At 35.6% G+C, this 21,579-nt stretch overlaps 3 protein-coding genes across 4 annotated transcripts in view; 2 read left to right on the top strand and 1 right to left on the bottom strand.

Annotated features, from left to right (window-relative positions):
• The window catches only part of LOC111988505 (ABC transporter C family member 14-like), a 9,162-nt gene extending 7,545 nt beyond the window's left edge, over positions 1 to 1,617 (top strand). The window contains 4 exon segments of the mRNA XM_065780323.1: positions 5 to 174; positions 177 to 581; positions 584 to 609; positions 1,300 to 1,617. Of these exon segments, the coding sequence (XP_065636395.1) occupies positions 5 to 174; positions 177 to 581; positions 584 to 609; positions 1,300 to 1,617 (919 nt within the window).
• Positions 1,618 to 1,692: 75 nt separating this feature from the next.
• LOC111988494 (ubiquitin-like-specific protease ESD4) lies at positions 1,693 to 6,336 on the top strand. Its single transcript, XM_024020295.2, has 9 exons — positions 1,693 to 2,977; positions 3,155 to 3,231; positions 3,313 to 3,406; positions 3,494 to 3,592; positions 3,758 to 3,850; positions 3,949 to 4,068; positions 5,061 to 5,164; positions 5,305 to 5,377; positions 5,732 to 6,336. Exons 1-9 carry the CDS (start codon positions 2,171 to 2,173, stop codon positions 5,792 to 5,794), a joined length of 1,530 nt encoding a protein of 509 aa, XP_023876063.2. The 5' UTR covers positions 1,693 to 2,170; the 3' UTR covers positions 5,795 to 6,336.
• Positions 6,337 to 9,888: 3,552 nt separating this feature from the next.
• On the bottom strand, positions 9,889 to 19,870 carry LOC111988467 (kinesin-like protein KIN-13A). Of its 2 annotated transcripts, none has more exons than XM_024020267.2 (14): positions 19,599 to 19,870; positions 19,427 to 19,501; positions 19,009 to 19,275; positions 18,161 to 18,382; positions 17,109 to 17,297; positions 16,309 to 16,413; positions 16,040 to 16,117; positions 15,732 to 15,813; positions 13,941 to 14,103; positions 12,790 to 13,119; positions 11,499 to 11,717; positions 10,798 to 11,398; positions 10,631 to 10,696; positions 9,889 to 10,218 (listed from the first exon to the last, which is right to left on the bottom strand). In XM_024020267.2, exons 3-14 carry the CDS (start codon positions 19,219 to 19,221, stop codon positions 10,036 to 10,038), a joined length of 2,451 nt encoding a protein of 816 aa, XP_023876035.2. In that variant the 5' UTR covers positions 19,222 to 19,275; positions 19,427 to 19,501; positions 19,599 to 19,870; the 3' UTR covers positions 9,889 to 10,035. The 2 variants fall into 2 exon arrangements, with proteins under 2 accessions (XP_023876035.2, XP_023876036.2); XM_024020268.2 differs by having other exon boundaries at positions 19,009 to 19,261.
• Between the last annotated feature and the right edge of the window lie 1,709 nt (positions 19,871 to 21,579).

The following is a 21,579-nucleotide window of genomic DNA, read 5'->3' as shown; positions in this document are numbered from 1 at the left end:
TGAGAAACCGTGATTCAAGGATGAAGGCCACAAATGAGATGCTCAATAATATGCGTGTGATCAAGTTCCAAGCGTGGGAGGAGTACTTTGGTAAAAGAATACAATCTTTTCGTGAATCAGAGTTTGGGTGGATTGGCAAATTCATGTACTCAGTCTCCTGTAACATGGTGGTGCTCTGAGTACTCCAATTGTATTAGCAGCTCTTGCATTTGCAGTTGCAATTTTTTGGGGCATTCCTCTTGATGCTGGAACAGTTTTCACAGCTACAACTATTTTTAAAATACTGCAGGAGCCAATTCGGAACTTCCCACAGTCTCTTATCTCAATTTCACAAGCAACGATCTCCCTTGGGAGGTTGGATGGATTCATGAAAAGTAGGGAACTGGATGAGTCTTCAGTGGAGAGAGAGGCAGGTTTTGATGGTAGCATTGCTGTGGAGGTGAAAGATGGGGTTTTCTCATGGGATGATGAAGGTGGTGAGGAGGTATTAAAAAATTTGAATCTGGAGATCAAGAAAGGGGAGCTTGCTGCAATTGTTGGGACTGTTGGATCTGGGAAGTCTTCATTGTTGGCTGCAATTCTTGTGAAATGCACAAAATCAGAGGAAAGGTATGTCTTTTTCATACCATATATCAAATGAGGTTAAGACGTGCAAAATCTCTTCTACAGTTAGAATTGGTTGTTTGGGGCCATGATGGCTATTCCATATTAACATATGCATAGACCATGACTAATATACTAATTGCAACTACTATTTTTGCTAGTGTTCTTATGAATTAAACAGCAATGCTTGGTTTTTTCTGCTTCTCCAGATGAGGGGCTCTAATAATCACATATACCTGTAATCCATCTTCTGTAAACATCATGCTGCAGAAGCATGAAGCATCCTGCAGTTGTATACGCATATTCCATGTGGCCATGCTTTTTTTTTTTTTTTGATAAGTAAGTCAGCTTTATTGATATGAAAAGAAATAAAAACAACAAAAGCACCTAGTATACCAGCAGTCAGCAAAATTAAAGAAACGTACAGCTATCCATAAAATCTAAAGCACTAGAAAAGAATGGCCACTCAAAGCCACAATTCATTCATATAGAGTATTCAGGAAAGTATGCTTCAGCACCAGCATGGGGTATTCAATGTCCTCAAATGTCCAAAAGTTTGTTTCCTATTCCATGTGGCCATGCTGAGAAATGAGTCATCCCATTCATACACATGCTTGTAGATGCCACAATGTAACATAAATTCTTTCATCTATACTGATGTTGACATGTACTTTTGCTGTTATTTTTCTCCTACAGGTCAGAGTTTGTGGGACAACAGCCTATGTTGCACAAACTTCATGGATCCGAAATGGGACAATCCAAGAAAATATACTCTTTGGTTCGCCAATGAACACAGAGAGATACAAGGAAGTGATTAGAGTTTGTTGCTTGGAGAAGGACTTGGAAGTTATGGAGTTTGGAGACCAGACCGAGATTGGAGAGCGAGGGATCAACCTGAGTGGTGGCCAGAAGCAACGCATACAACTTGCTAGAGCCATTTATCAGGACTGTGATATCTATCTTCTTGACGATATATTTAGTGCTGTTGATGCTCAGAGCAAGCCAATATGTTAGGAAAAAAAAAATGGGACCCCCCCTGTAAAACCTGAGCAGCTTCAAAGAACAATTAAGGAAGGTACGCGTGTCTGCCTGAACCTGAAGCTATTCTAGTATTTTTATTTTACAACATCATCAATCGGAAAAGTACGAGTACGAAGCCATCATTGCCTTTCCTTTCTCTCTTAAATTTCTTTCTTTTCCGAGACAGAAAAGAAAACCCACTTCTCTTCTCCTCTCTTTCTTTCTTCCCGAAGATTTTATATTTTCCTTCCAGCCCTGATTTGATTTAAAATCTATTTTTTTTTTAATTCCGAATTTGACCCTTGAATTTCTCAAAATTCACGCTTTGTTGCTCCCAATCTTCCACGATTTTAGCTCCCGTCAAAACCCTAATTTTCCGAACCCAAAATTGGCGTCGTTTTCTAGGGTTTTAACTTTGACTATACCACACACTCATCTATTTCCCCCTCACCAAAACCCTAAAATTTTTCAAACTTGAGATGATGGGTTACTCCGAAAATGGATTTTCTTAAATGGGTCTTCGATTTCTAGGGTTTAAGTTTCATCAATGGGTGCCAGAACGAGCAATCGTAAGCGTGAGGACGAGTTTTTGAGCTTCAATCGCGCAATCCCATCTCAGAATTCTTCCGATTTTCACGTTTCAAAGAGACTCAGATTCTCACCTATGCACCAGAGCCCTGAGCGACCAGTGGTTTCGTCGAATAGCAGTGTTGCGAGGCTTTCTAGGTACCCGGCAGTGACTCCACGGTTCGGTAGAGAAGTCCACGCGCCGTGTAGGATATTGAATTACGGGGTTTCGACTGGTTTAAATCGAAAATCGGAGTTGAGGACCGGTGGGATTTTGAAAAAACTGGAGTTGTTTGATGAAATGGGTAACATTTTGAGTCACAATTACAATAAGGCTAAGGATAGCGCAATGCGAACGTTTCGGTACTTCACAAAAGAGAAGGGAAATGAAGTGATTGAAGTGGATTCGGATAATGAGAAGGCTGGAGTATCCGAAGATTCGAGTACAGAGGAAGTTGAGGTTGTGCCCAATGTGGAAGTATTGGATTTGGATAATTCCAATGAGGTTATGGAACGTGGGGTGCAGCACTTGCCTTCCTCATCTTCGCAGGTTTCGGGCTACTTGGCAAATGGGAATTTGAGGATGGACAATGCAGAGAAGATGTTGGATTCTTTGTCTCTGAATCAGGAGGTGGTGGAGTTGAATAATGTTTCTGCATACAAGAAGTTGCTTGAGGCTGCTGAGAGGCGGAGTTCGAAATTGAAGAACCTGAACTTCCAGATTGAGCTTAAAGAGAAGGAACGGAGCTTTCTTCAAACGTTGCAGCCAGCCAAGAAACCGGTGGAGGTGAAATTCTTTTCACTTACTCTAGAAATTGTTATAGAAAATAGTTATTTAGGTGCTCTTTTGGTTGTTCAGTAGCTTTTTTGGTTTGCTCTGTAAAAGTTAGAATGTGCTTTAAAATGCTGATCAAATAGTGTTTCTAAAGGTTTCTATCGTTGTATTATATTTATATATTTTCAGGCTATACCACAAGAACCCTTTGTCCCTCTTTCGAAGGAGGAAAAGGCTCAGGTTGAACGTGCATTTAATACCAATCGGTATGATTCAATACACATATTATTAGTAAATAGAAATGGGTGTGTTTGTTGGTATAACATTAATAGGGTGTCGTGCTGCAGGAGGAAGGTCTTAGTCACTCATGATAACTCAAATATTGAGATCACAGGAGAACTTTTACTGTGCCTTAGACCAGGTGCATGGTTGAATGATGAGGTAATTATTGGTATTGCATTTATACATTTGTGTCAATAGCATGTCTGGAAGTGTAGTTTCTTGATACATAGGCGCCTTCTCTTGCAGGTCATAAATGTGTACCTTGAGTTGCTGAAAGAGAGGGAAAAGCGGGAGCCACAGAAGTTCTTGAAATGCCATTTCTTCAACACCTTTTTCTACAAAAAGGTTGGTTTTTGTAATACTACTTTTTTCTTCAACCTTGGTAAAGTTAGGTCCTTCCCCCTTTATGTTGTTACTAATTCTGCTAGGAATAATTTTAGCTCATTTCACATTCTCTGGTGCTACTATTCATGCCTTTTTGTTTTTCTTAATCTGATTGTTATTGCTCAGATAATAAGTGGAAAGGGTGGCTATGACTATAAATCTGTCAGAAGATGGACTAGCCAAAGAAAATTGGGATATGGCCTCATTGAGTGTGACAAAGTAAATTGATTGTGCACCCTCCTTTTGTTTTCCTCCATATGATTTTTGTTTGATTGGCCATTGCTTTGAATTTTAAATTGGTTTGTCATTGTGATCAGATATTTGTCCCTATCCACAAAGAGATACATTGGTGCTTGGCAGTTATCAATATGAAAGACGAGAAGTTACAATATCTTGATTCGCTCGGAGGGAAAGATACCCAAGTGCTAAGAGTACTGGTATGCTTTTTGGCCATTACCTCTTCAGCTATACATTTTGCATGCAAATTAGTCAATGACTACGTAGATTCCAGCATCTGGAAATTGATTCCTAACTGCAATCCTTTTTTCCCCTTTGGGCAGTGAAATAGCTTTACGGAGATTCCTTTCGACTAAGCTACTGTCCAGCCAAATTACCAACTAATCAAATAGGCTATTAAATATTTTGATTAATTCATAAAAAAATAAAAAATATAGCGAAATCAAGTAGACAATACCACCAAGTACACCATTATTGTCCTGGCATCAACAATGTCACTGTCTACCACTACCATCCTGCCACTGCCCACCAACACTTGCCATCTCTATTGCTACCTCCATGATCATCACCTGCATGTCACACCATCATCACCTTGATTACTGCCACACCAACTTGAAAATTGTTGTCATTGTTGGTACTCCAGAAATTTATGGGAACTTATAATACTTGTCTGAATTGTGGAATTTCAAATGATGGGATATTCATTCCCTTTGTTTTTAATTATTGAACTAAAACCATGGTGTAGCAATTGAAAGAGTAATACACTTATTAAAAAAAAAAAGCTATTGAAAGAATAAAAAATAAATATTTATGAATTTCTAATAGGAATAATTCCTCTTTTTTTTTTGTGGGGGGTGGGGTGGGGATGGAGACACTAAGAGGTGATGATAATAATAATAAAAAATATCCCTAATATTACATTTTGTCTCATCCTTAAAGGTTTTACTAGGGCATGTACAGACTGATTAATGGTAAAGGAAGGTTGATGTTGTTATGAGTTTTGGCCTTTTGCATAATCAGATATATAATTTTTTAGGACTTGTATTGTAAATTAACTCCCGGAGGTGTGCACCTCTCAGTTATTCCCTTCTCTATAGTTTTAGTTGTATCTTGCACCTTGATGGTTGCACCTCTTTAAAGTTTGTTCAACTGATTGAGATTTGCAGCTAATGTTTATCATTGACTCGTCCAGGCTAGATATTTTGTAGATGAAGTGAAAGACAAAAGTGGAAAAGACATCGATTTAAGTTCTTGGCAACAAGAATTTGTCGAGGACCTTCCTGAACAGAAGAATGGGTGGGTGTTCATATATTTTATGCTAGTCGTGCGTTGTATTTCAATTATCACCAATATAAAGGTTTTATAAACTTATTACAATAAGCAGAAAGTGCTTCTCATTGAACTGTTTTTTTCCCCTGAATGATTGTCATACACAGGTTTGACTGTGGCATGTTTATGATCAAATATGCAGACTTTTACAGCAGAGGTCTTGGCCTCTGTTTCAGCCAGGTAAGACACATTGGAAAAATGCTTCTCTTGAATGGCGATATAGCTTTATAATTGCGCATGTCTGTTTCCCTTGATTCATTAGTTTATCATTTCTTAGTCCTTAACTGTAATTATATATAAAAAATTCTTAGTCCTTAACTGCATCAATTGAAGAGAGAGAGAGAGTGAGAGAAAAAGGGGGGGGGGGGGTTACTCTCTTTTTTCTCGGCAATGAAGCATACAAAACAGATCCCTTACAACCATGAACCCAGTGAGCATAATTCCTGCTCCTGTATAATTTTGTACAGTAGCTTGCACCAATTAGCTTACATCATTTATTGATTACTATTGAATCTTTATTTCTTTTCCTTATAGGAACACATGCCCTATTTTCGGCAGAGGACTGCAAAGGAGATTCTTAGATTGAGAGCCGACTAATTGAAAATGTCAACCTGCTGGTTTTGAAATATGCTATTACCCTTTTTGAAAATTACACTTTTCCATCGTTAGATGGTAGTTATGAAATTGGTATCCTTTGTCAAGACTCAAGAAAAGATACCTTCGCTTTGGTCAGGATTTGGGTGATAACCATGCAGGAGTTCCAGTTTGTTTAATTGAATGATCAAGATGATTCTGGTGAGTTGACTGGGGACTGGCATATCACTGGTAGTGTACAAGACTGGAGACGTAGCTTGTATATACTATACAAGAGTAAGCCAACCGTTTTGAAGGGTTAGTTAAAAGTGCTAGGTTATGAGTTGATAATTTTCACTTGTAACATCTGAGGTTTTTTGGATTAGTTTGGAAGCCACAATAGTTTCTTAACCTCTTTTCCCTTTTCTTTTTTGATCTTTTTGTATCCATCATGCCTAGTGTTCAAAGTCATTATTTTTGTGCCTATTTTGAGTATTGGAGTCGATTTTATAATTGTAATCATAAGTTTCTGGTGCTCAAGAAAATGAAAAGCCTTGTTTGGTGTATTCTGATGAGTGATGAGTGCTTGTACTGTTTTAATAAATAAGGTTTCCATTGTTTCTGGTTCTCAAGATAATTCGTGTTAATGGATTTTCTATGCAATCTTTGCTCAACGTCTCCCTTGGTCCCTAAGTCAGGTATTGTCGATCTTCTAGATAGAGAACTTATGCTTTTTCTATTTCTTTTTTCCTATTTCAATTTTATTAAGCAATAGATACTTTTCTGGTTTTCCCAGCACGGTTTGGAGGAGATATTGGCCATGGACGCTAAAAACTACTTGAGGTAAACCAATTGGTAGTGTTCAATTGCATTTATTTATCCTGCCATCTCTGTTGACCTGTTGACATTCATAAAGCTAGAGTATTTGCATCAACTCATGTAAAATTTTTTCGTCTATTTTAATATAATAACTTGCTTTTTTCATTTTATATACTCACTTTTCAAAATACTCAACATCAAATCATTTATATTACATTACATTTCATTAAAATACATTTTTTTAATCAATTTTTTTATTATTTTCCAAAGTCATCTCTCTCCTCAAACAAAACAAAAACCACATTTTTGTCACTCTCTGAACTCACTCTCTCCTCCTCCGCAGCCAGCCTTTTCTTCCTCCCATACCCAAGGCTCTCTCCTCTTTCATAACCAGCCTCTTCTTTCTTCTAAACCCAAGACTCTCTCTCCTCCTCCTCAACCAGACTCTTCTTCCTTTCCAAACCCAAGACTCTCTTTCCTCTTTCACAACCATTCTTTACTTCCTTTCCAAACCCAAGTCTCTCTCTATCGTCCTCCACAACCAGATCCACCCCCATTACATAGACCAACATGTTGCACAGATCAACCTGACCCAAATCCTTCCACAACTAGATCCGCAAAAACCAAAGCAACCCGATCCACCAATAGGTCTGTTTGGCGATGATTCCGAGTTCCCCTCACACCGACGAACCTACATCATCATCGTTTTCACTTGTGGTGGTCAATGTGTATCAGCTGAGAGAGAGAGAGAATAAAAAATAAAATGAATAGCTTCAAAACCATGTATATTTATACTGTTACAATAGCAAATGTGTAAATATGCACATTTATACACCCACTAAATGTGGGTAGTTTTGAGGCAAAATTGTGTAAATTTCTAACTTTGTGTATTATAAAAGAACCAATGTGAATGCTCTTAGAAGCACAAAAATATAGATAAACACACCAATAACAAATTGTAACTAGTTAATTTGATTTTTGCAAGAATTTTTATTTTTTGATTGAAGAAAACAAGAACTTGTTGCTACAGAACTTGGGCAGCCAATAATTGAGGGCCACCACGTCCCAGAAAAGTAGTAAAAATGATTTTGACACAATAGTTTCAATGAGAGGAAATTCATTACTGTTTCTGAAGGAAAAATTAAAAATCGGTGCTGTACAATTTTAATTTATTTTATTTTTAATAGAATTGTTATACAACTTCAGCAGCCAATATTGGAAGCCCCACATGGTGCATGCATAGCCAAAATTTTAAGTAGATTATTGGTTAAAAAAAAAAAAAATTCAGCAGATTATTTATTGACTCTTAGGGCACGTTTGGTAAACTATAATAGATACTGTAATGTAATAGATATTCTTATGGCATAATTATTCGATTGTTTGATTATGTTTTTATTACAATGAATAATTATTCCTTATGAATAGCTATTCTTCAAAATGAGAAATAATTATTCCTTATCAAAAGTACTGAATATCTATTCATTCACTTTATGTAATAACTTTTTAAAATTTTTTTCTAAAAAGTCATTAGTTGCCACATCTTCAAAAGGAAAGAAAATAAATTTTTCTTATTGTTAATTATTACTTCTATTTTGAACACTCTAAAATAAGTGTATTTTAGAAAATTTGACTTAAAAATGATTTAATTACAACTTCTTTTTATACTCTACTAAATTGTGGATGTATATTGAGGATTCTATTCCTAAATGGTCACCAAACTAATGAATTGTAATACTTATTACATTCCAACTTAATGTACTTATTCTTATTTTTATGTAATAATCATTACAGTGTACCAAACGTGCCCTTACAGTACAATACTTAGGATCTTCACTTGTGTTGTGAGACTTTACTCATACCATGAGAGAGGAGTCTCATGACATGTCTCCTAAGAAAATTTTCCCAAGGGTTGCCACATTTCGAATTTATTAGATTATAATCTCATACCATGAGAGAGGAGTATCATCTCATAAAACAATATCTCCAATAGTTAAGGGTCACCATACTTATCAGATTGAACACATTGTCCCAACTTTCAAAACCAACAAAATTCCTAGGGAAAAAAATATTTTTCAAACACGTGCAAGATGCAACATTGTTTTCTCTAAAAATAGTAAATAGATTATTTAGTTTTCCAAGAGAAACATTTTTTCTAAATTTTTTTTTTTTTTTTTTTTTTAAAAAAAAAAAAGAAGAAGAAAGAAAAAGGAAGAAGATGAATTTGACTGCTATAGAACTTGGGGCCAATAATTAAGGGCCATCATATCCAAGGAAAAAAGTAAAAATTATTTTGGGCTAATTATTGTTTTACACTTTGGATGTATAGTGTTTCCTAAAATTTTCACACGTTCAAATGACTCAAAACATTTTATACACGCTGTTAAGGCATCAATGGTGAATTTACCCAAAAAAAAAAAATGGTTTATTGAACATATGGATGTCAGGTGAACCGAGTACGTACACGTTACGCAAACAATTTCGTGTGCATTTTACATCAAAACTCAGCAATCTACACAAGTACATTATTTCTTAATTAATGCCACATAAGAGTTGTATTATGTATATTATTTTTTAATGCCATATCCTTAATTGCGGGTTGATTTTTTAGTACCTTCAGCAACTATATGTGAAATTCATGGGGCCTAATGTATTACTCTAAAAAGTACTATATACGTTTCTCCCCAAAAAAAAAAAGTACTAAATAAATTTCGTCATTAAACTTTAAACCTCATCCTAGCCCATACTTCACTGTAAGCTTTTCAATATAATTATCATAATAGAGTATAAAAACACCAACTAATAGAAATCGGTAAATCAAGTAGAGCCTTAATCAAATAATCATCCTGAATTAACATTACGAACCAATTATATGAGGACCAATCTTCAACCAGAAACCAGAAAGCTACATAACAAACACGGAAGTAGTTGGTGAGAATAATTCAAAAAAAGAATAAGGTTGTAGGGAAGGAAAATTCAGAAAATTCAGGAAATAATGGGGAGAGTATCTTTTTCATCCTTTTTTTTCCTCTTCTTTTCTTTTCCTGAATATAAACTGTAAATCAATTCCCAGACATTTTTAAACAACAGCCGAAGTCCACAAACCCTTGAAATCTGAGAAACACATCAGACTCATCTAAACAATACAATTGACGACACTACAATATTTGATTACAGACATGAAACCCCAATGTTCAAGCCAAGAGTTCAAATGCAACACCAACCATAGCCCTCAGATTTAGTTTAGCTGTGCAGTGCCTCATATCTTTTTTCGTCTTTTTTTTTTTTTAATAACTGTGAGGGGAAGACAAAAACTATATATTATAACCAGAGAAGGTCCATATACATTGAATACACAGAATCGTTCAACATTGGCAAAAGAACACTGCAAAAATATGAGAGAAGGAAATTACATGACAGGATATGTTCAAAGATACAAAAAAGTTGCCTTAGCGAGGAACTCTTTTCCGACTAAGTATCTCCTGTTCTTTCAACCGGTGTTGAAACCTTGCAAGGCGAGATTGAAGACTAACCAGACCTGCTGCCTTGCGGGAAAGCACAAAGCTCAATTGGGTCACATAGTTGTCTATAAGGCTGCCTGGTTGGTCCACTTCTGCCAGCAGCTTCATTTCCTAGAATCCAGAAACATACAGGGTCAATTCCAGACTCAGATCAGTGGATAACTTTTTAGGCATAAAACACAAAATTCCAAGATGAGTTGAAGATATGTAACTGAAACCAATTTTGGGGAATTTCACACTTTAGTTTACTTGAGTTTCATAGGCGGTATGGTAGAAGAACGAATAATATAATGATTCAGACAAATACTCCCTTTTTCTGAGGTTCATAGAAAGTCAAAAATGTAATGATTCTAATCATATCAGAATACTATATATAATTACACCAAAAAAATCCAAGTGAAGCAATTCATATGCTGTGGCGACTAAGAAATTAAAAGTATAAAAAAGACCTAAGCAGTAATTAACCTATATAATTAAGCAACTCCAAAGTTAGAAACTGTCAACTAATTAATTTTTCACTTACTTCACGGACAATCTCCATTGTGTCCTCGATTTCTTTTCTATGAGCAGCAATCAAGGCCTCTTCTTCCTAAAGCAGTCAAAATATCATATGAGATAACATTAAGCACAAAGGAACCTCTAATACAATTACAAATTTGTTTGAAAGAACAGGGCTAATAGATAACCAACCTCAAGTATAGCATTAATATTTCCATCAGGTGGAGGTTCAGGTTCATGCCGGGACCCAACATTATTTGTGTTGTAATTGCCTGTATTCTGCTGCTTGGTGCTTGTGGTGGAAATATCCAATCCACTGGAATCTTTTCTCAGCCAATTCCCCAGCTTCTCTGATTTTTCTTCCCTAGACACTTTTCTGCGAGGTGGTGACACTTTTTGCACTTTCTCTTCTGTATCAACTAAGTTTTGGGGATAAGAGGAGTATGTCTTTGGAATAGTAGAATCGCCATAAGAATTTTTTATTTCGTATCTCTCCCTATCCATTGAGCCAGAAGGCACCCCTTTTTCCTCTCGCCCATTTAAGGGGTAACTTGATGAGAAACTGGTGGGCTGTTTACTATAATCCACAGTAGGATTGTATGAGAGGTTTTCCTTTTCCAAAACCCTTCTACCCATATCAGCTACTTTCACCTCCTGACGCTGTTCAAAAACATCCTCTGATTCAACAGACACCGGCAAAGCTGATGCTGGTAAAACATCTTTATTAATTGATGGTAATAAATTTATAGCCTGATCCTTTCTCGCATTTCCACTTTTGGAGAGACTTTTAACCCTATTCATTTAAAAGTCATACTTCAATCAAAGTTGCAAAAGATAACAGTCCCCCGAAACTGAGGTATTTCAATTTAAACTCATAATGATAAAAGGCATACCGGTCTGCATATCGCAAAGTATTGAGGGTATGCTCACATGAACCTGCATTTGGGGAAATGCAAGAGATCATAACAGTCCTCGAATTGCCAACAAAGGAGTCACGAAGCACCTCTGTAAGTTTGCTCCCACGAAAAGGAATATGGATCTGGTCATTGTCCAGAGCACGAATGCATTCCTTGAGAGCCAAAAGACTCTTGTTAATTTCTGCTCCCTCAATCCTGAAATGCCACAAAAAATTCAGAAAACTGCATTAAAAATAAATAAATAAAAGAGAGAAGAAGTAATGTCTAACTAGGAAAAAACCTGTTTACATCAACCCTATGAAAACAACACAGTATTGCAAAGTCAGCAAAATTAGAGGCAAACTTTAGGGTCAAATGTGAGACCAGTTACTCAAACTTAGTCAAATTGATTGAAATGAGAAAACAGAGGCCAAATTATCACCCAGTACGCAGTGCAGTAGATAAACACATCATAAGTGAAGAACTGACACCTCCAATGACTAGACCAACACCCTGAGTCCAGCAACTCATACCCGCCAAGATTAGTTGGTCATTGCCAGATAAGATCTTAAATTTGAGCTTGGGCAGGGCTTCTACCCACCCAGTGATCTAGCATTGCCAAAGATACAGGATAACTGTAAAAACAGCAGCATCCATCAGGTTTCAAATTTGATAGGGTAAGGGCATCCTAATCCAAATCCCAAATTAAATCTAAGCAAACCTGTTTCAGACCTGAAAGAATATAAAACACTCAGATTCTATTAGTAGCCACACCAATTTTACCTAATTGACTACATAATCCTACACTTCTCAACGCTTTAAAAGCCCTTGCCTAGCCTCTGGTTTATACAATCTTCCATCTGGGCTAATTTAGTTTCTCCAATAGTTGGGCTCTTTCTTGCATCAATTTTATCAAAAAAATGGAATTCTCTATCACTTCTTATGACATGAGCTTTAAACTGTAAATATGATATACAACAAATGTCGACAAGAATTAGATGGAACAAAATGAAAAGTTAAGGTCCAAAATGAAAATTGAATCACACATGAAGGGACAAAATGAAAATTGAGAAACATAAAGGGCCAATAAAAAAACAGCAAGGGCCAAAAGTGTATTTAAGTATATATAGAAAATAATGACATTATTAAAAGAAGCCTTAACAATTACTCCCTTCAAAGAATGAGGTAGAAGCAGAAAAATATATATTTTATATGCTTATGCACAAAGATTATGGAAGAATTGGATCTCTGCCCAATTTCTAGGGAAGCAGAGATCCACATACATTACCTTGTCTGTCGGTCATTGTCAGTAGTGTCAGCACCTCTTTCACTACCAGCAAGATCAATGAAAGAAACCTTCCCAACAACTTTCCCAGTTTTAGACTCATTTCCATCATTGCTACGTTTGGTGTCTTTTATCTCACCATGCTTCTTAACAACGAGTTGTAAGATAGCATGTGACCTAGAAGATTCCTCATTGGCACCAGTGGACCCAGTGCTTCTTGCAGCATTTCCCCTCTCAATAAACTCTTTAACAATTTGTACATCTGAAACTTCAAATTCTTGTAGTCCGACAATGCAAACTTGTTGCCTCGAGTCTTCCCTCATAAAGAGTTTCCTATTGGGCAACAATGAACTCAATCATTTAGTAACAAATACATGCATGACTGTTAACATATATGCTATCCACAGTGCAGCAAATGGATACATTAATATTAGATACATATGTGCTTAATTTTGATAGCAACGTATGTGCTTATAATTTCACATATATGATACGTGCATTTCAATCCAACCAGAAAAAACATGAATGCTTAACATGGGAAGGACTATGCTTGTAGGTACTCAAGATGAAATTTCAAAATAATTAATCATCCAGATCCAACACTCCAAGTAGCATATAGTTGCAAGTATTGAACATTAACAAAAACAAGTAACATGCACATTCACAAAAAGAAAATAAGAACTTGAAGCACAACACATGATGCTTGTTGGTAATTATGGTGATTAGAGATGCTTGGAAGCAATGCAACATGATTGTCCACAAAATCCTAATAAGACTCAGTTTTTTTTTTTTTTTTTTTTTTTTGAATCCTTCACACACTGCCCTTAACCAAGTCATACACCTTCAGCTTTTGCAAGTAAATAGGCACACTAATGGCTTGTTTGGATTGAGGGGGAAGGAGGGGAAGTAGAGTAGAGTCGGCCAGAAATTAGGCTAATTTCCGGTCAACTCTACTCTACTCCGCCTCTCTCCCCTTCTATCCAAACAAACCCTAAAGAAAACAGTTAATTTTGCAAAACAAGAACATTTGATAAACACATTACTGTAAATCTCCCATAATTACTCTATTAAATCAAAAAAATAAAAGTTCTGAAGCCCAAAAAAAAAAAGCAACATAATAAATGAAAAGCAAAAATGCAATAAAATATACTAACTTTCTATCACTCAGAAGATCAAAGAGTTTTCCGCCATATATCTCGAAATAGCTAAGCCACAATTTGAATCTCTGATTACGGTAGAATGGCTGATGTAACAATCTAACAAGGTCTTCTGCAGCCCTGAGAGGCAATGGTTGCATTGTGAAGGTCTTACCACTACCTGAAATAAAGATATTTTGGTAATTTCAATAATTCAAACTAGTAGACCTTGGTCCAAACCACCAGCATTAGCAAGAAAGAACAGACCAAAAAATTTCTACAGTAGGTCAGGATTAGATAGATATAGAATGTTAATAATTGTTCATGATGCTCCACCCAAAATTAATTCAGTGCTGTGAACAAACAAATAGCTTCCAACACAACCAGAATTAACGCTCTATTCCTTTTGATGGAAAAACGTTTCTTTGTAAAATGACTCACTTTCTGGAAAATTGGCTCATTTTCATTGATTTGGTGGGCTCCTAAAAATAAGCCAAATAACATTTTAAGTAGTTTGGCTAGCTCGGAAAATCATAATTCCAAATAATTTTATGAACAAAACTTTCATTCACAAAAACAACCCCAAATAGGAAACTACAAATATACGACCCCACCCACCAAAACCATGCATCAAGTAATCCATGAGAACTCCTAGTGGGGATTGAACCCAGGATATCTGGGTCTACAACTCATCCCAAGCCTCCAACCACTAGGCAACGCCCTGACAGGTTTTTTTAGCCATTTGAGAGCCTCAAAAGGAAAAATAGACACTCAATTGAAATCTACACAGAAAATTAAGTGGGGAAGCAGTTGGTTTAAGTTAAAAAGGACATTTAGAAAAAGAGTCAACTCAAAAGTTGGTCAATAGTCAATCTCGGGAGAAAGAGGGCAAAGAAACAAAAGTTACCATTGGGATTTATTTATTTATTTATTTATTTGAGTTTATTGTGGTGTTTGTTAATTATGCAACATTGCAGAAAATGTTTTCTGCTTTCAAGAAACAGAAAAGCATTTTCCTCTTTATTGAAATTGTTTTCCATTGACCATGGGAAACATTTTCGTTTATTTTTTTTTTCCACCGTATAAACTTAAAAATGCACAACAAACAAAATGTGAAGCATTTCAAGGTTTCCAATTTTGGTGTTGGCAGCTTACCACCTTTTACAACTTCTCTTCCAAATCTTAAACAATCATCTCTCCTAGACACCTTTTTTTTCCTTACAATAAGTGGGGATGGGGGATTTGAACCCAGGTTCTCCCCATGAGGGAGACCGGTCAGCGTGCCATTGAGACAATGCTATTGGCACTAAATTCTATTTTGCAATAGAATATAATTTAAAAATATATTCTTTAAAATTTGCCTTAAGCATTGCTATTAACACCAAGTTATGAAATGATTAAACTGAAATCTGCTACTTCGGTTTCCCCTTTGACAGGGCTTTTCTTCTTTTTTTTTTTTTTTTCTTTTTCTTTTATAAGTCTAAAGGGCTCCAATTGTTTCAGCCAAAAAAAAAATGTGGTTAACCCCAAATTAGATATGAAGGCCCAACTGTTTCAAACGGATTTTTTTGTTGGATGTAAAATATTTTACCACTTCCTTCACAAATTGCCCAAAAATAAAATCCTGCTTATTCTCGCTCTACTGAAATTTTGGTTTACAACATTAAAATTTACTTTATGAAGACATTGTTATGCATTCAGATTTCCGACATTCTGAACATATCATGTAATTCAGCAGTACTTATAGATAACAGATGATAACATAATAAGCTTTTTGTCATGGAAAGAGAGATCAGAATCTCAACACACCTGTCTGACCATAAGCAAAACATGTAGCCTTTGCTCGCTCAAATATGGTAGGAATGATTGGTTCAATAGTAACCCGGTAAACCTGTCCCAAATACCATGCAAAGAAGTCATATTTTGATCCAAATATCAATGATCAAATAATCAGTCTTACATTAAACAAAAAATTCCTCGACCATCAAAACCAAACATAACAATATCATAAACATCAGAGAAATATTTTATCAAGATATTAAGAAAAACTCTACACTGTCAAGTATACCAGAGCAGCAGTAGGTGGAAACTTCAATCTGTAGTATCAGAACCAATACCTCATCATTGGTGACATGCTCATTGAGAACAGCATCAAAACAAAACTCATGCTTCTCCACATACGCAGTCAAGTCCACCTTTAACAGCAAAAGGAAAAAAAATGTTTGCTCAACACATGAGACAAAAGAGAGGGGAAAAGAAAACTCATCAACAGCATCAATACAATTTCAAAATCAATTTCAGCAAAAACTAAATATAAAGGTACTTATCCAAAACAAAAAATAAAAACTAAAATATAGTGGCGCTTTGTGATAATGGAGAAAAATACCTTCAGTTTGGGCTCATGGACAGTCAAATAAGAACTGTCATAAACATTTACTATGTCCTCCTCCTTCCGAGAAAGCTCCTTCTTGTTCAGAGGTCTTTTTCGTACCTAAGTTATGCATTATAATTCAACGATTTCAGGACTACCAGGAAAAGAAAATATTACACAATATCCCTTTATGCAAATTGCATGCATATGCAAGAACTACATGGTCAACCAAAAGAAAAAAGGGAAGGCAACATCTTTAGCAGTATATATCAAAAAGAAGGGACCACATATCAGTATGTGATACACATTTATTAATATGTAGATAATTTTGCAAGTCCTCAAAAAAAATATCTAACAATTACCACACTTGTTCAAACCTAGGTGTCTGGATCCTAATTTTAAATAATATTGTAAGCAAATGTGTAGACAAACTACTACTTATATTAGATAGGGAAAACTTTTTATGAAAAGTGTTTCTGTAGAGAGCCAATATCACCCAGGAGGTATCTAAAAATTTGTTTTCTTGCATAATAGAAATAAATGGGAATATATTGGACATACCGACATACAACATCAACAATCAATTCTAGTAAAAAATATTTGGGGTTGATTATGAATCCTCAATAGACTAGTTAGGGTCAGTCATGTGCAATAACTAATTTACATATTAAATAAATGGAGCCAAAATCCCTTGTACAATTATCATACTCCCTTTGTAAATGATAATCTAATAATTAAAGTTGCCTTTTGGCACATAACATATGCAGAGAGGCAGAGACAAACAGAGCAACCTACTACTCGTATGAACAACATACCACAACTTTTATCTTTGCCACATTGTTTTCCTTTGTTGTCTCTTTTTCATTTACAGGTAATGGAACTGATGCATCTGCATCTGATTGCCCTCTTAGCTGTCCACCACTTGTCACACCAAAATCATCATCAAATGTTCTTGGACCACCAGGCATAAAGGGCGATGGCTCAAAAGGTTCTGAAATAACATGCTAATGATGGAAACAAAACGACGATCTATTAGAAAAGGAAAAAATAAAAAACATATTTTCAGCACAGAAAAAATAGACCTAAACTTCTTATGAGACAAAAAAAATAAACTAAAAATGAAATGTAAAAGAGTCTAGAATTAAATCCCTTAAAAAATTGATATAAAGATCATAATGTGATTGGCAGGTAGTATAATAACCAGAGAGATAAAACTAACAAGTATCTGAAATGAAGAAAAACAGAGTATCATTCTTCTTCAGCATAATAATTCTAAATTCAATGAAGTTTATAGCTTCTCCCATCCATGATTTTCAACAAACATAAAAAATATCTGCAGATACAAAAAATCTTGAGCGAATCCTGCCCAAAAATTATTAATAAAGCCAAGAATCGCTATTCCCTACAATTACAATAATTATGAAACATATTTGACATCCCAATTGACTCATATATTTCTTAAAAATTATTGATAAAGCTAAGAAAATATTCTCAGCCCAAGAAAGGTCAAATAACTCATCCTAACTGCAGGACTACCCATACATATGAATAGTAGAATTATAATACAGCTAAAATGCTTAAACCCCAAAATAGTCTAAATTCTTCTTTCTTACTGGTTTTCTCCTTCAAATATAAATGGACAGTAAGATGAGCATATATCACTGTATGGAAATAACATAAAAAGTGGAAAGACAATTTTAATCAACATGACCTATAGTCATTCCATGCTTTTCAACCCTAGTCCTTTTAACAGTATGCACTGAAGTAAAAAATACACTGATTTTATCATAACATATTTCATATAACCAGTTAATGTAAGTAAAAGTTTCCTGCCCAGTTGAACACAACAACTTATACAGGGACATACCTCAGATAAAAGCTCTGTATCATCCATAGCATGAAGATCCAAAAGCCCAGCTCCAAAATCACCCCTGAACTCTGGAGAATAAAACCCCTCTGATACAGCCACTCCTCCTGAGGATTGGGTGGTAGGCGTATACGGATCAGACCCAGACTCCCCATTAAAATTGAGGTTTCTCATCAACTTAAAAAGCCTCTGTTTCTCTTCAGCAGACTGTGCTCCATAGCCCTTTGACAATATCACATGCTTCCTTGTCAATTCTCAAACTTTAATCACATTCAAATACATAGAAGAAACAACATTTGACAGTACCACCATTGACCCCATAAGAAAAAGACTTCGCAGGTCAATACACATAACAAATGATCAAACCTAAAACTCTAAACCCCGAAAGGTACCATGCTCAAACATATGCATTAAGTGAATGTGTGTGCTTTGATATCGTAGGAACCTTTCTAAAAAAGGTCCCTTCACCCTTTGAACTCACCTGTAGCCAGTAAAACCTACAGGCAACTAACCTCACCCGTTAGAACCAGTTGCATCTAGGGGCATTCACCCGTGACAGGCTACGCAGTTTAATGAGCAGCAAATATATGCATTATGTTTTAGAGCAATAACAAAAGGGAAATTAAACTGTCAAAAACCCTAATAGGAAAAGCCAAAATGGGCGATAGAAATGACCAGAAACGCAACCATGTAGTAATGTACTTATTTCTCCAAATGCTAACACCTAAAAGGGTGATCAAAAGGACCGCCCAAACTCAATTTTCAAGTTGATCGACCAAATAACCAGACATATAGCGATGAATAAGCTAAAACATAGACACCAGACAAAGAAAAATGGGGTTACTTACCTGCACGAGGAGATTGGGGAGGAGGCGGTGATCGATGCCGGTGGAGGCCAAGGGAGAGGCCAGATGCTGCAACCCTGCGGACTGAAGCCACCGTGCCATGACCGCATCGCTGCCGGCGTCACTGCCACCACTGCCTCCGGCACCGGCGTGATCGTACAAAGCCGTCGTGGCCGCCGCTGCAGCAGCATTGCTCTGCTGCATCTGGCCACCCATGTGGCGCTGCGATCGCCTTTGAGGAGCCAATTTTCAAGATCTATCGAACAACCGCTTCACACACAAAAATCCTCCATCAAAATTTATTTATTTTTAAATCGCAACACAATTTCAAATCCAGGACGAGGAACTCTTATAAAGACAGTGATCTGAAATTACATTTATCAAACCAAAAAAAAATTCAAGAAGCAAAAGAGGTACTCACAAGGAGGGGAAAATTCGAATTCAAAGTGGAACATGAAAAGTGATTACTGGAAAATGTGACTCAAATCCAAGGAATCTGCAACTCAATGAAACCAGATTTTCAACTCCGAGCTCTAAAACTTGTACAAAATTAACAAAAATAGAGTAAAAAAAAAAACTTGAAGCGTGCGTACCACTTTTTTTTTTTTTTTTTTTTTTTGGGAGTGAATATACGAATACGCGATCGAATCGATCTGTGGGTTGAGAATTTGATAGGGTTGCGATCAGATCCAAAGCGAAGAAATGAAGAAAGCAAAACCCTAATTTGATCGTAATGGAAAGGTTCAATGTCTCTTTCCTTCTTTATCTCTCTCTGTGCGTCTCTCTGTGAAATGCAATGAGTGCAAAGCCTTCTTGTTGTTGTTGAAATAAATTTATTACTTTGTGTGAAAGAGAAATGTTGTCAATTATAATTGCTAGATTATTTTCAATTTTTATTTTTTAAGTAATAAACGGATATTTTAAACTTGGTGGAGAGAAAGACTAATATGCCCTCAGGGTTATTGATAATTTTCGGGTGTGTCGTTTCCTCTCTGTTGAGCGTGAGTGTGACGACGGGCAGCTTCAGTTCAGAGTCAGGCTTCAACATGTGCCAATTGTAAAGGGCAGCGGCCGGGTGGGTCAGTTTGGGTCAGGAAGTGAAATGTGAAACGATTATTGGTGGGATAGTGCTTGTGCGCAGTGCATTGGACACGCTACGAGGTGAATATTTGTTTAAAATTGAATAGATATCTAAATCGTATCATATCAAGTACAAAAAGATAAAGTCACAAATGTAAGGTTCTGTTTGGTCACGGCTAAAACTTGGTTGTTTTTTTTTATTTTTTTGGTCTTGTTTATTTATGGGTCTTGTTAACAAGTGCCCTTAAAACAATTATTAACAAATCATTTTAGGAAAATTTTGACACTGTTTTTATGAAAAAAAAAAAAAAAAAAAAAAGGTGTCAAAATATTAATGGCTTCTTTTCCTTTTCTCATCAAAACTTTTCGAAAATGGTTCACTAATAAATATCTTTAGATTATCCATTAACATTTTCCTTTATTTATTTATTATAATCCGTTTAGAATATCCATTTCTTTTCTTTGTTAGTTTATATATAATTTTTTAAAACTCTAGTTTTTTCTAAGTATGATTATACTTTTATAAAATTTAGTTTAAAAAAATATATATAAGTGGTCTCATCCAAACGCATTCTAATAGTAAAAAAATAGTGTGAGTAGTTGTGTGCAAGGACATGAGGGATTAGAATCACCTGCTTTAGTGTGTGATATGTATTGTGTGTGGCCGTATGGATACCCGTGGCTACAGTTATCCGCTAGAACAAGGCAGGAAAAAAATCACCTCAAAGAGAGTGGGGGTGGTGAATAGAAAACCCGCCTCATACTTGCCCTGTTGTCATTCCTAGTTCTCACAAGTATATTTTTTACTCAATAAATAAAATTAATCCTATGAAGGAAATAATTTGCTAAGTTGTTATCTCTATAATATAAACTATTTGAACTTGGAAATAAATGTACAGGGGTGTTGTATTTTGAACGATCAAAACTTATGTGAGTGTAATATTAGGTGTTTTATATATTAAATAATTTTGTACTTATACAAAACTGACGTTATTTTGGATGATGAAACGATGTCATTTTAGGTCTCTAAAGAGATGTTTTTGGTTTGAAGATTTAACCAAAACAATGATTTCACTTCTTCTTTGATCTCTCTCTCTCTATATGCCCGTATCAAGTAATATATAAATTTCTTTAAAAATTTTGGAGTTCAAATTTTTTATGGCTCAATTGATTGGATATTCCTTTTATTTCCCTCAAATTCACGCAGATGATTAGAAGATTAAGAGGTTAGAGCTTCTAGTTCACTTTTTATTTATTTATTTTTTTTATATATAATAAAAATCAAGAAGATTTTATTAAAACAGAAATGGTACAAACTACACAAAATATCCAACTAAACCCACTCATTTATAATTACATTAGAGAAATCTCTAGTTCACTATTTTAGTTCCAATGATTATTAGTAATGTTGTATTATGATTTTGGATATCCCTCCCATGCACGACTTATGAATGGTTGATTGCTACTTTATGTGCATAGATTTGTGAATGGTTG

The sequence above is a fragment of the Quercus suber genome, unplaced genomic scaffold (genome assembly GCF_002906115.3).
Source record: "Quercus suber isolate HL8 unplaced genomic scaffold, Cork oak 2.0 scaffold_232, whole genome shotgun sequence".
Lineage (NCBI taxonomy): Eukaryota > Viridiplantae > Streptophyta > Magnoliopsida > Fagales > Fagaceae > Quercus > Quercus suber.
Note: the sequence above shows the minus strand (reverse complement) of the source record. Positions and strands in the feature narration are given on the sequence as shown.

What these genes read in the sequence shown, in the direction of transcription:
- LOC111988494 (XM_024020295.2), top strand. Translation starts at nt 2,171, where the DNA reads ATGGGTGCCAGAACGAGCAATCGTAAGCGTGAGGACGAGTTTTTGAGC. An exon ending in GTGCATGGTTGAATGATGAG is followed by an intron (nt 3,407 to 3,493) that starts GTAATTATTGGT and finishes CTTCTCTTGCAG; the next exon opens with GTCATAAATGTGTACCTTGA. An exon ending in ACACCTTTTTCTACAAAAAG is followed by an intron (nt 3,593 to 3,757) that starts GTTGGTTTTTGT and finishes GTTATTGCTCAG; the next exon opens with ATAATAAGTGGAAAGGGTGG.
- LOC111988467 (XM_024020267.2), bottom strand. Translation starts at nt 19,221, where the DNA reads ATGGGTGGCCAGATGCAGCAGAGCAATGCTGCTGCAGCGGCGGCCACG. An exon ending in TCCCCAATCTCCTCGTGCAG is followed by an intron (nt 18,383 to 19,008) that starts GTAAGTAACCCC and finishes ATATTGTCAAAG; the next exon opens with GGCTATGGAGCACAGTCTGC. An exon ending in TTTTGCTTATGGTCAGACAG is followed by an intron (nt 14,104 to 15,731) that starts GTGTGTTGAGAT and finishes TCTTTATTTCAG; the next exon opens with GTAGTGGTAAGACCTTCACA.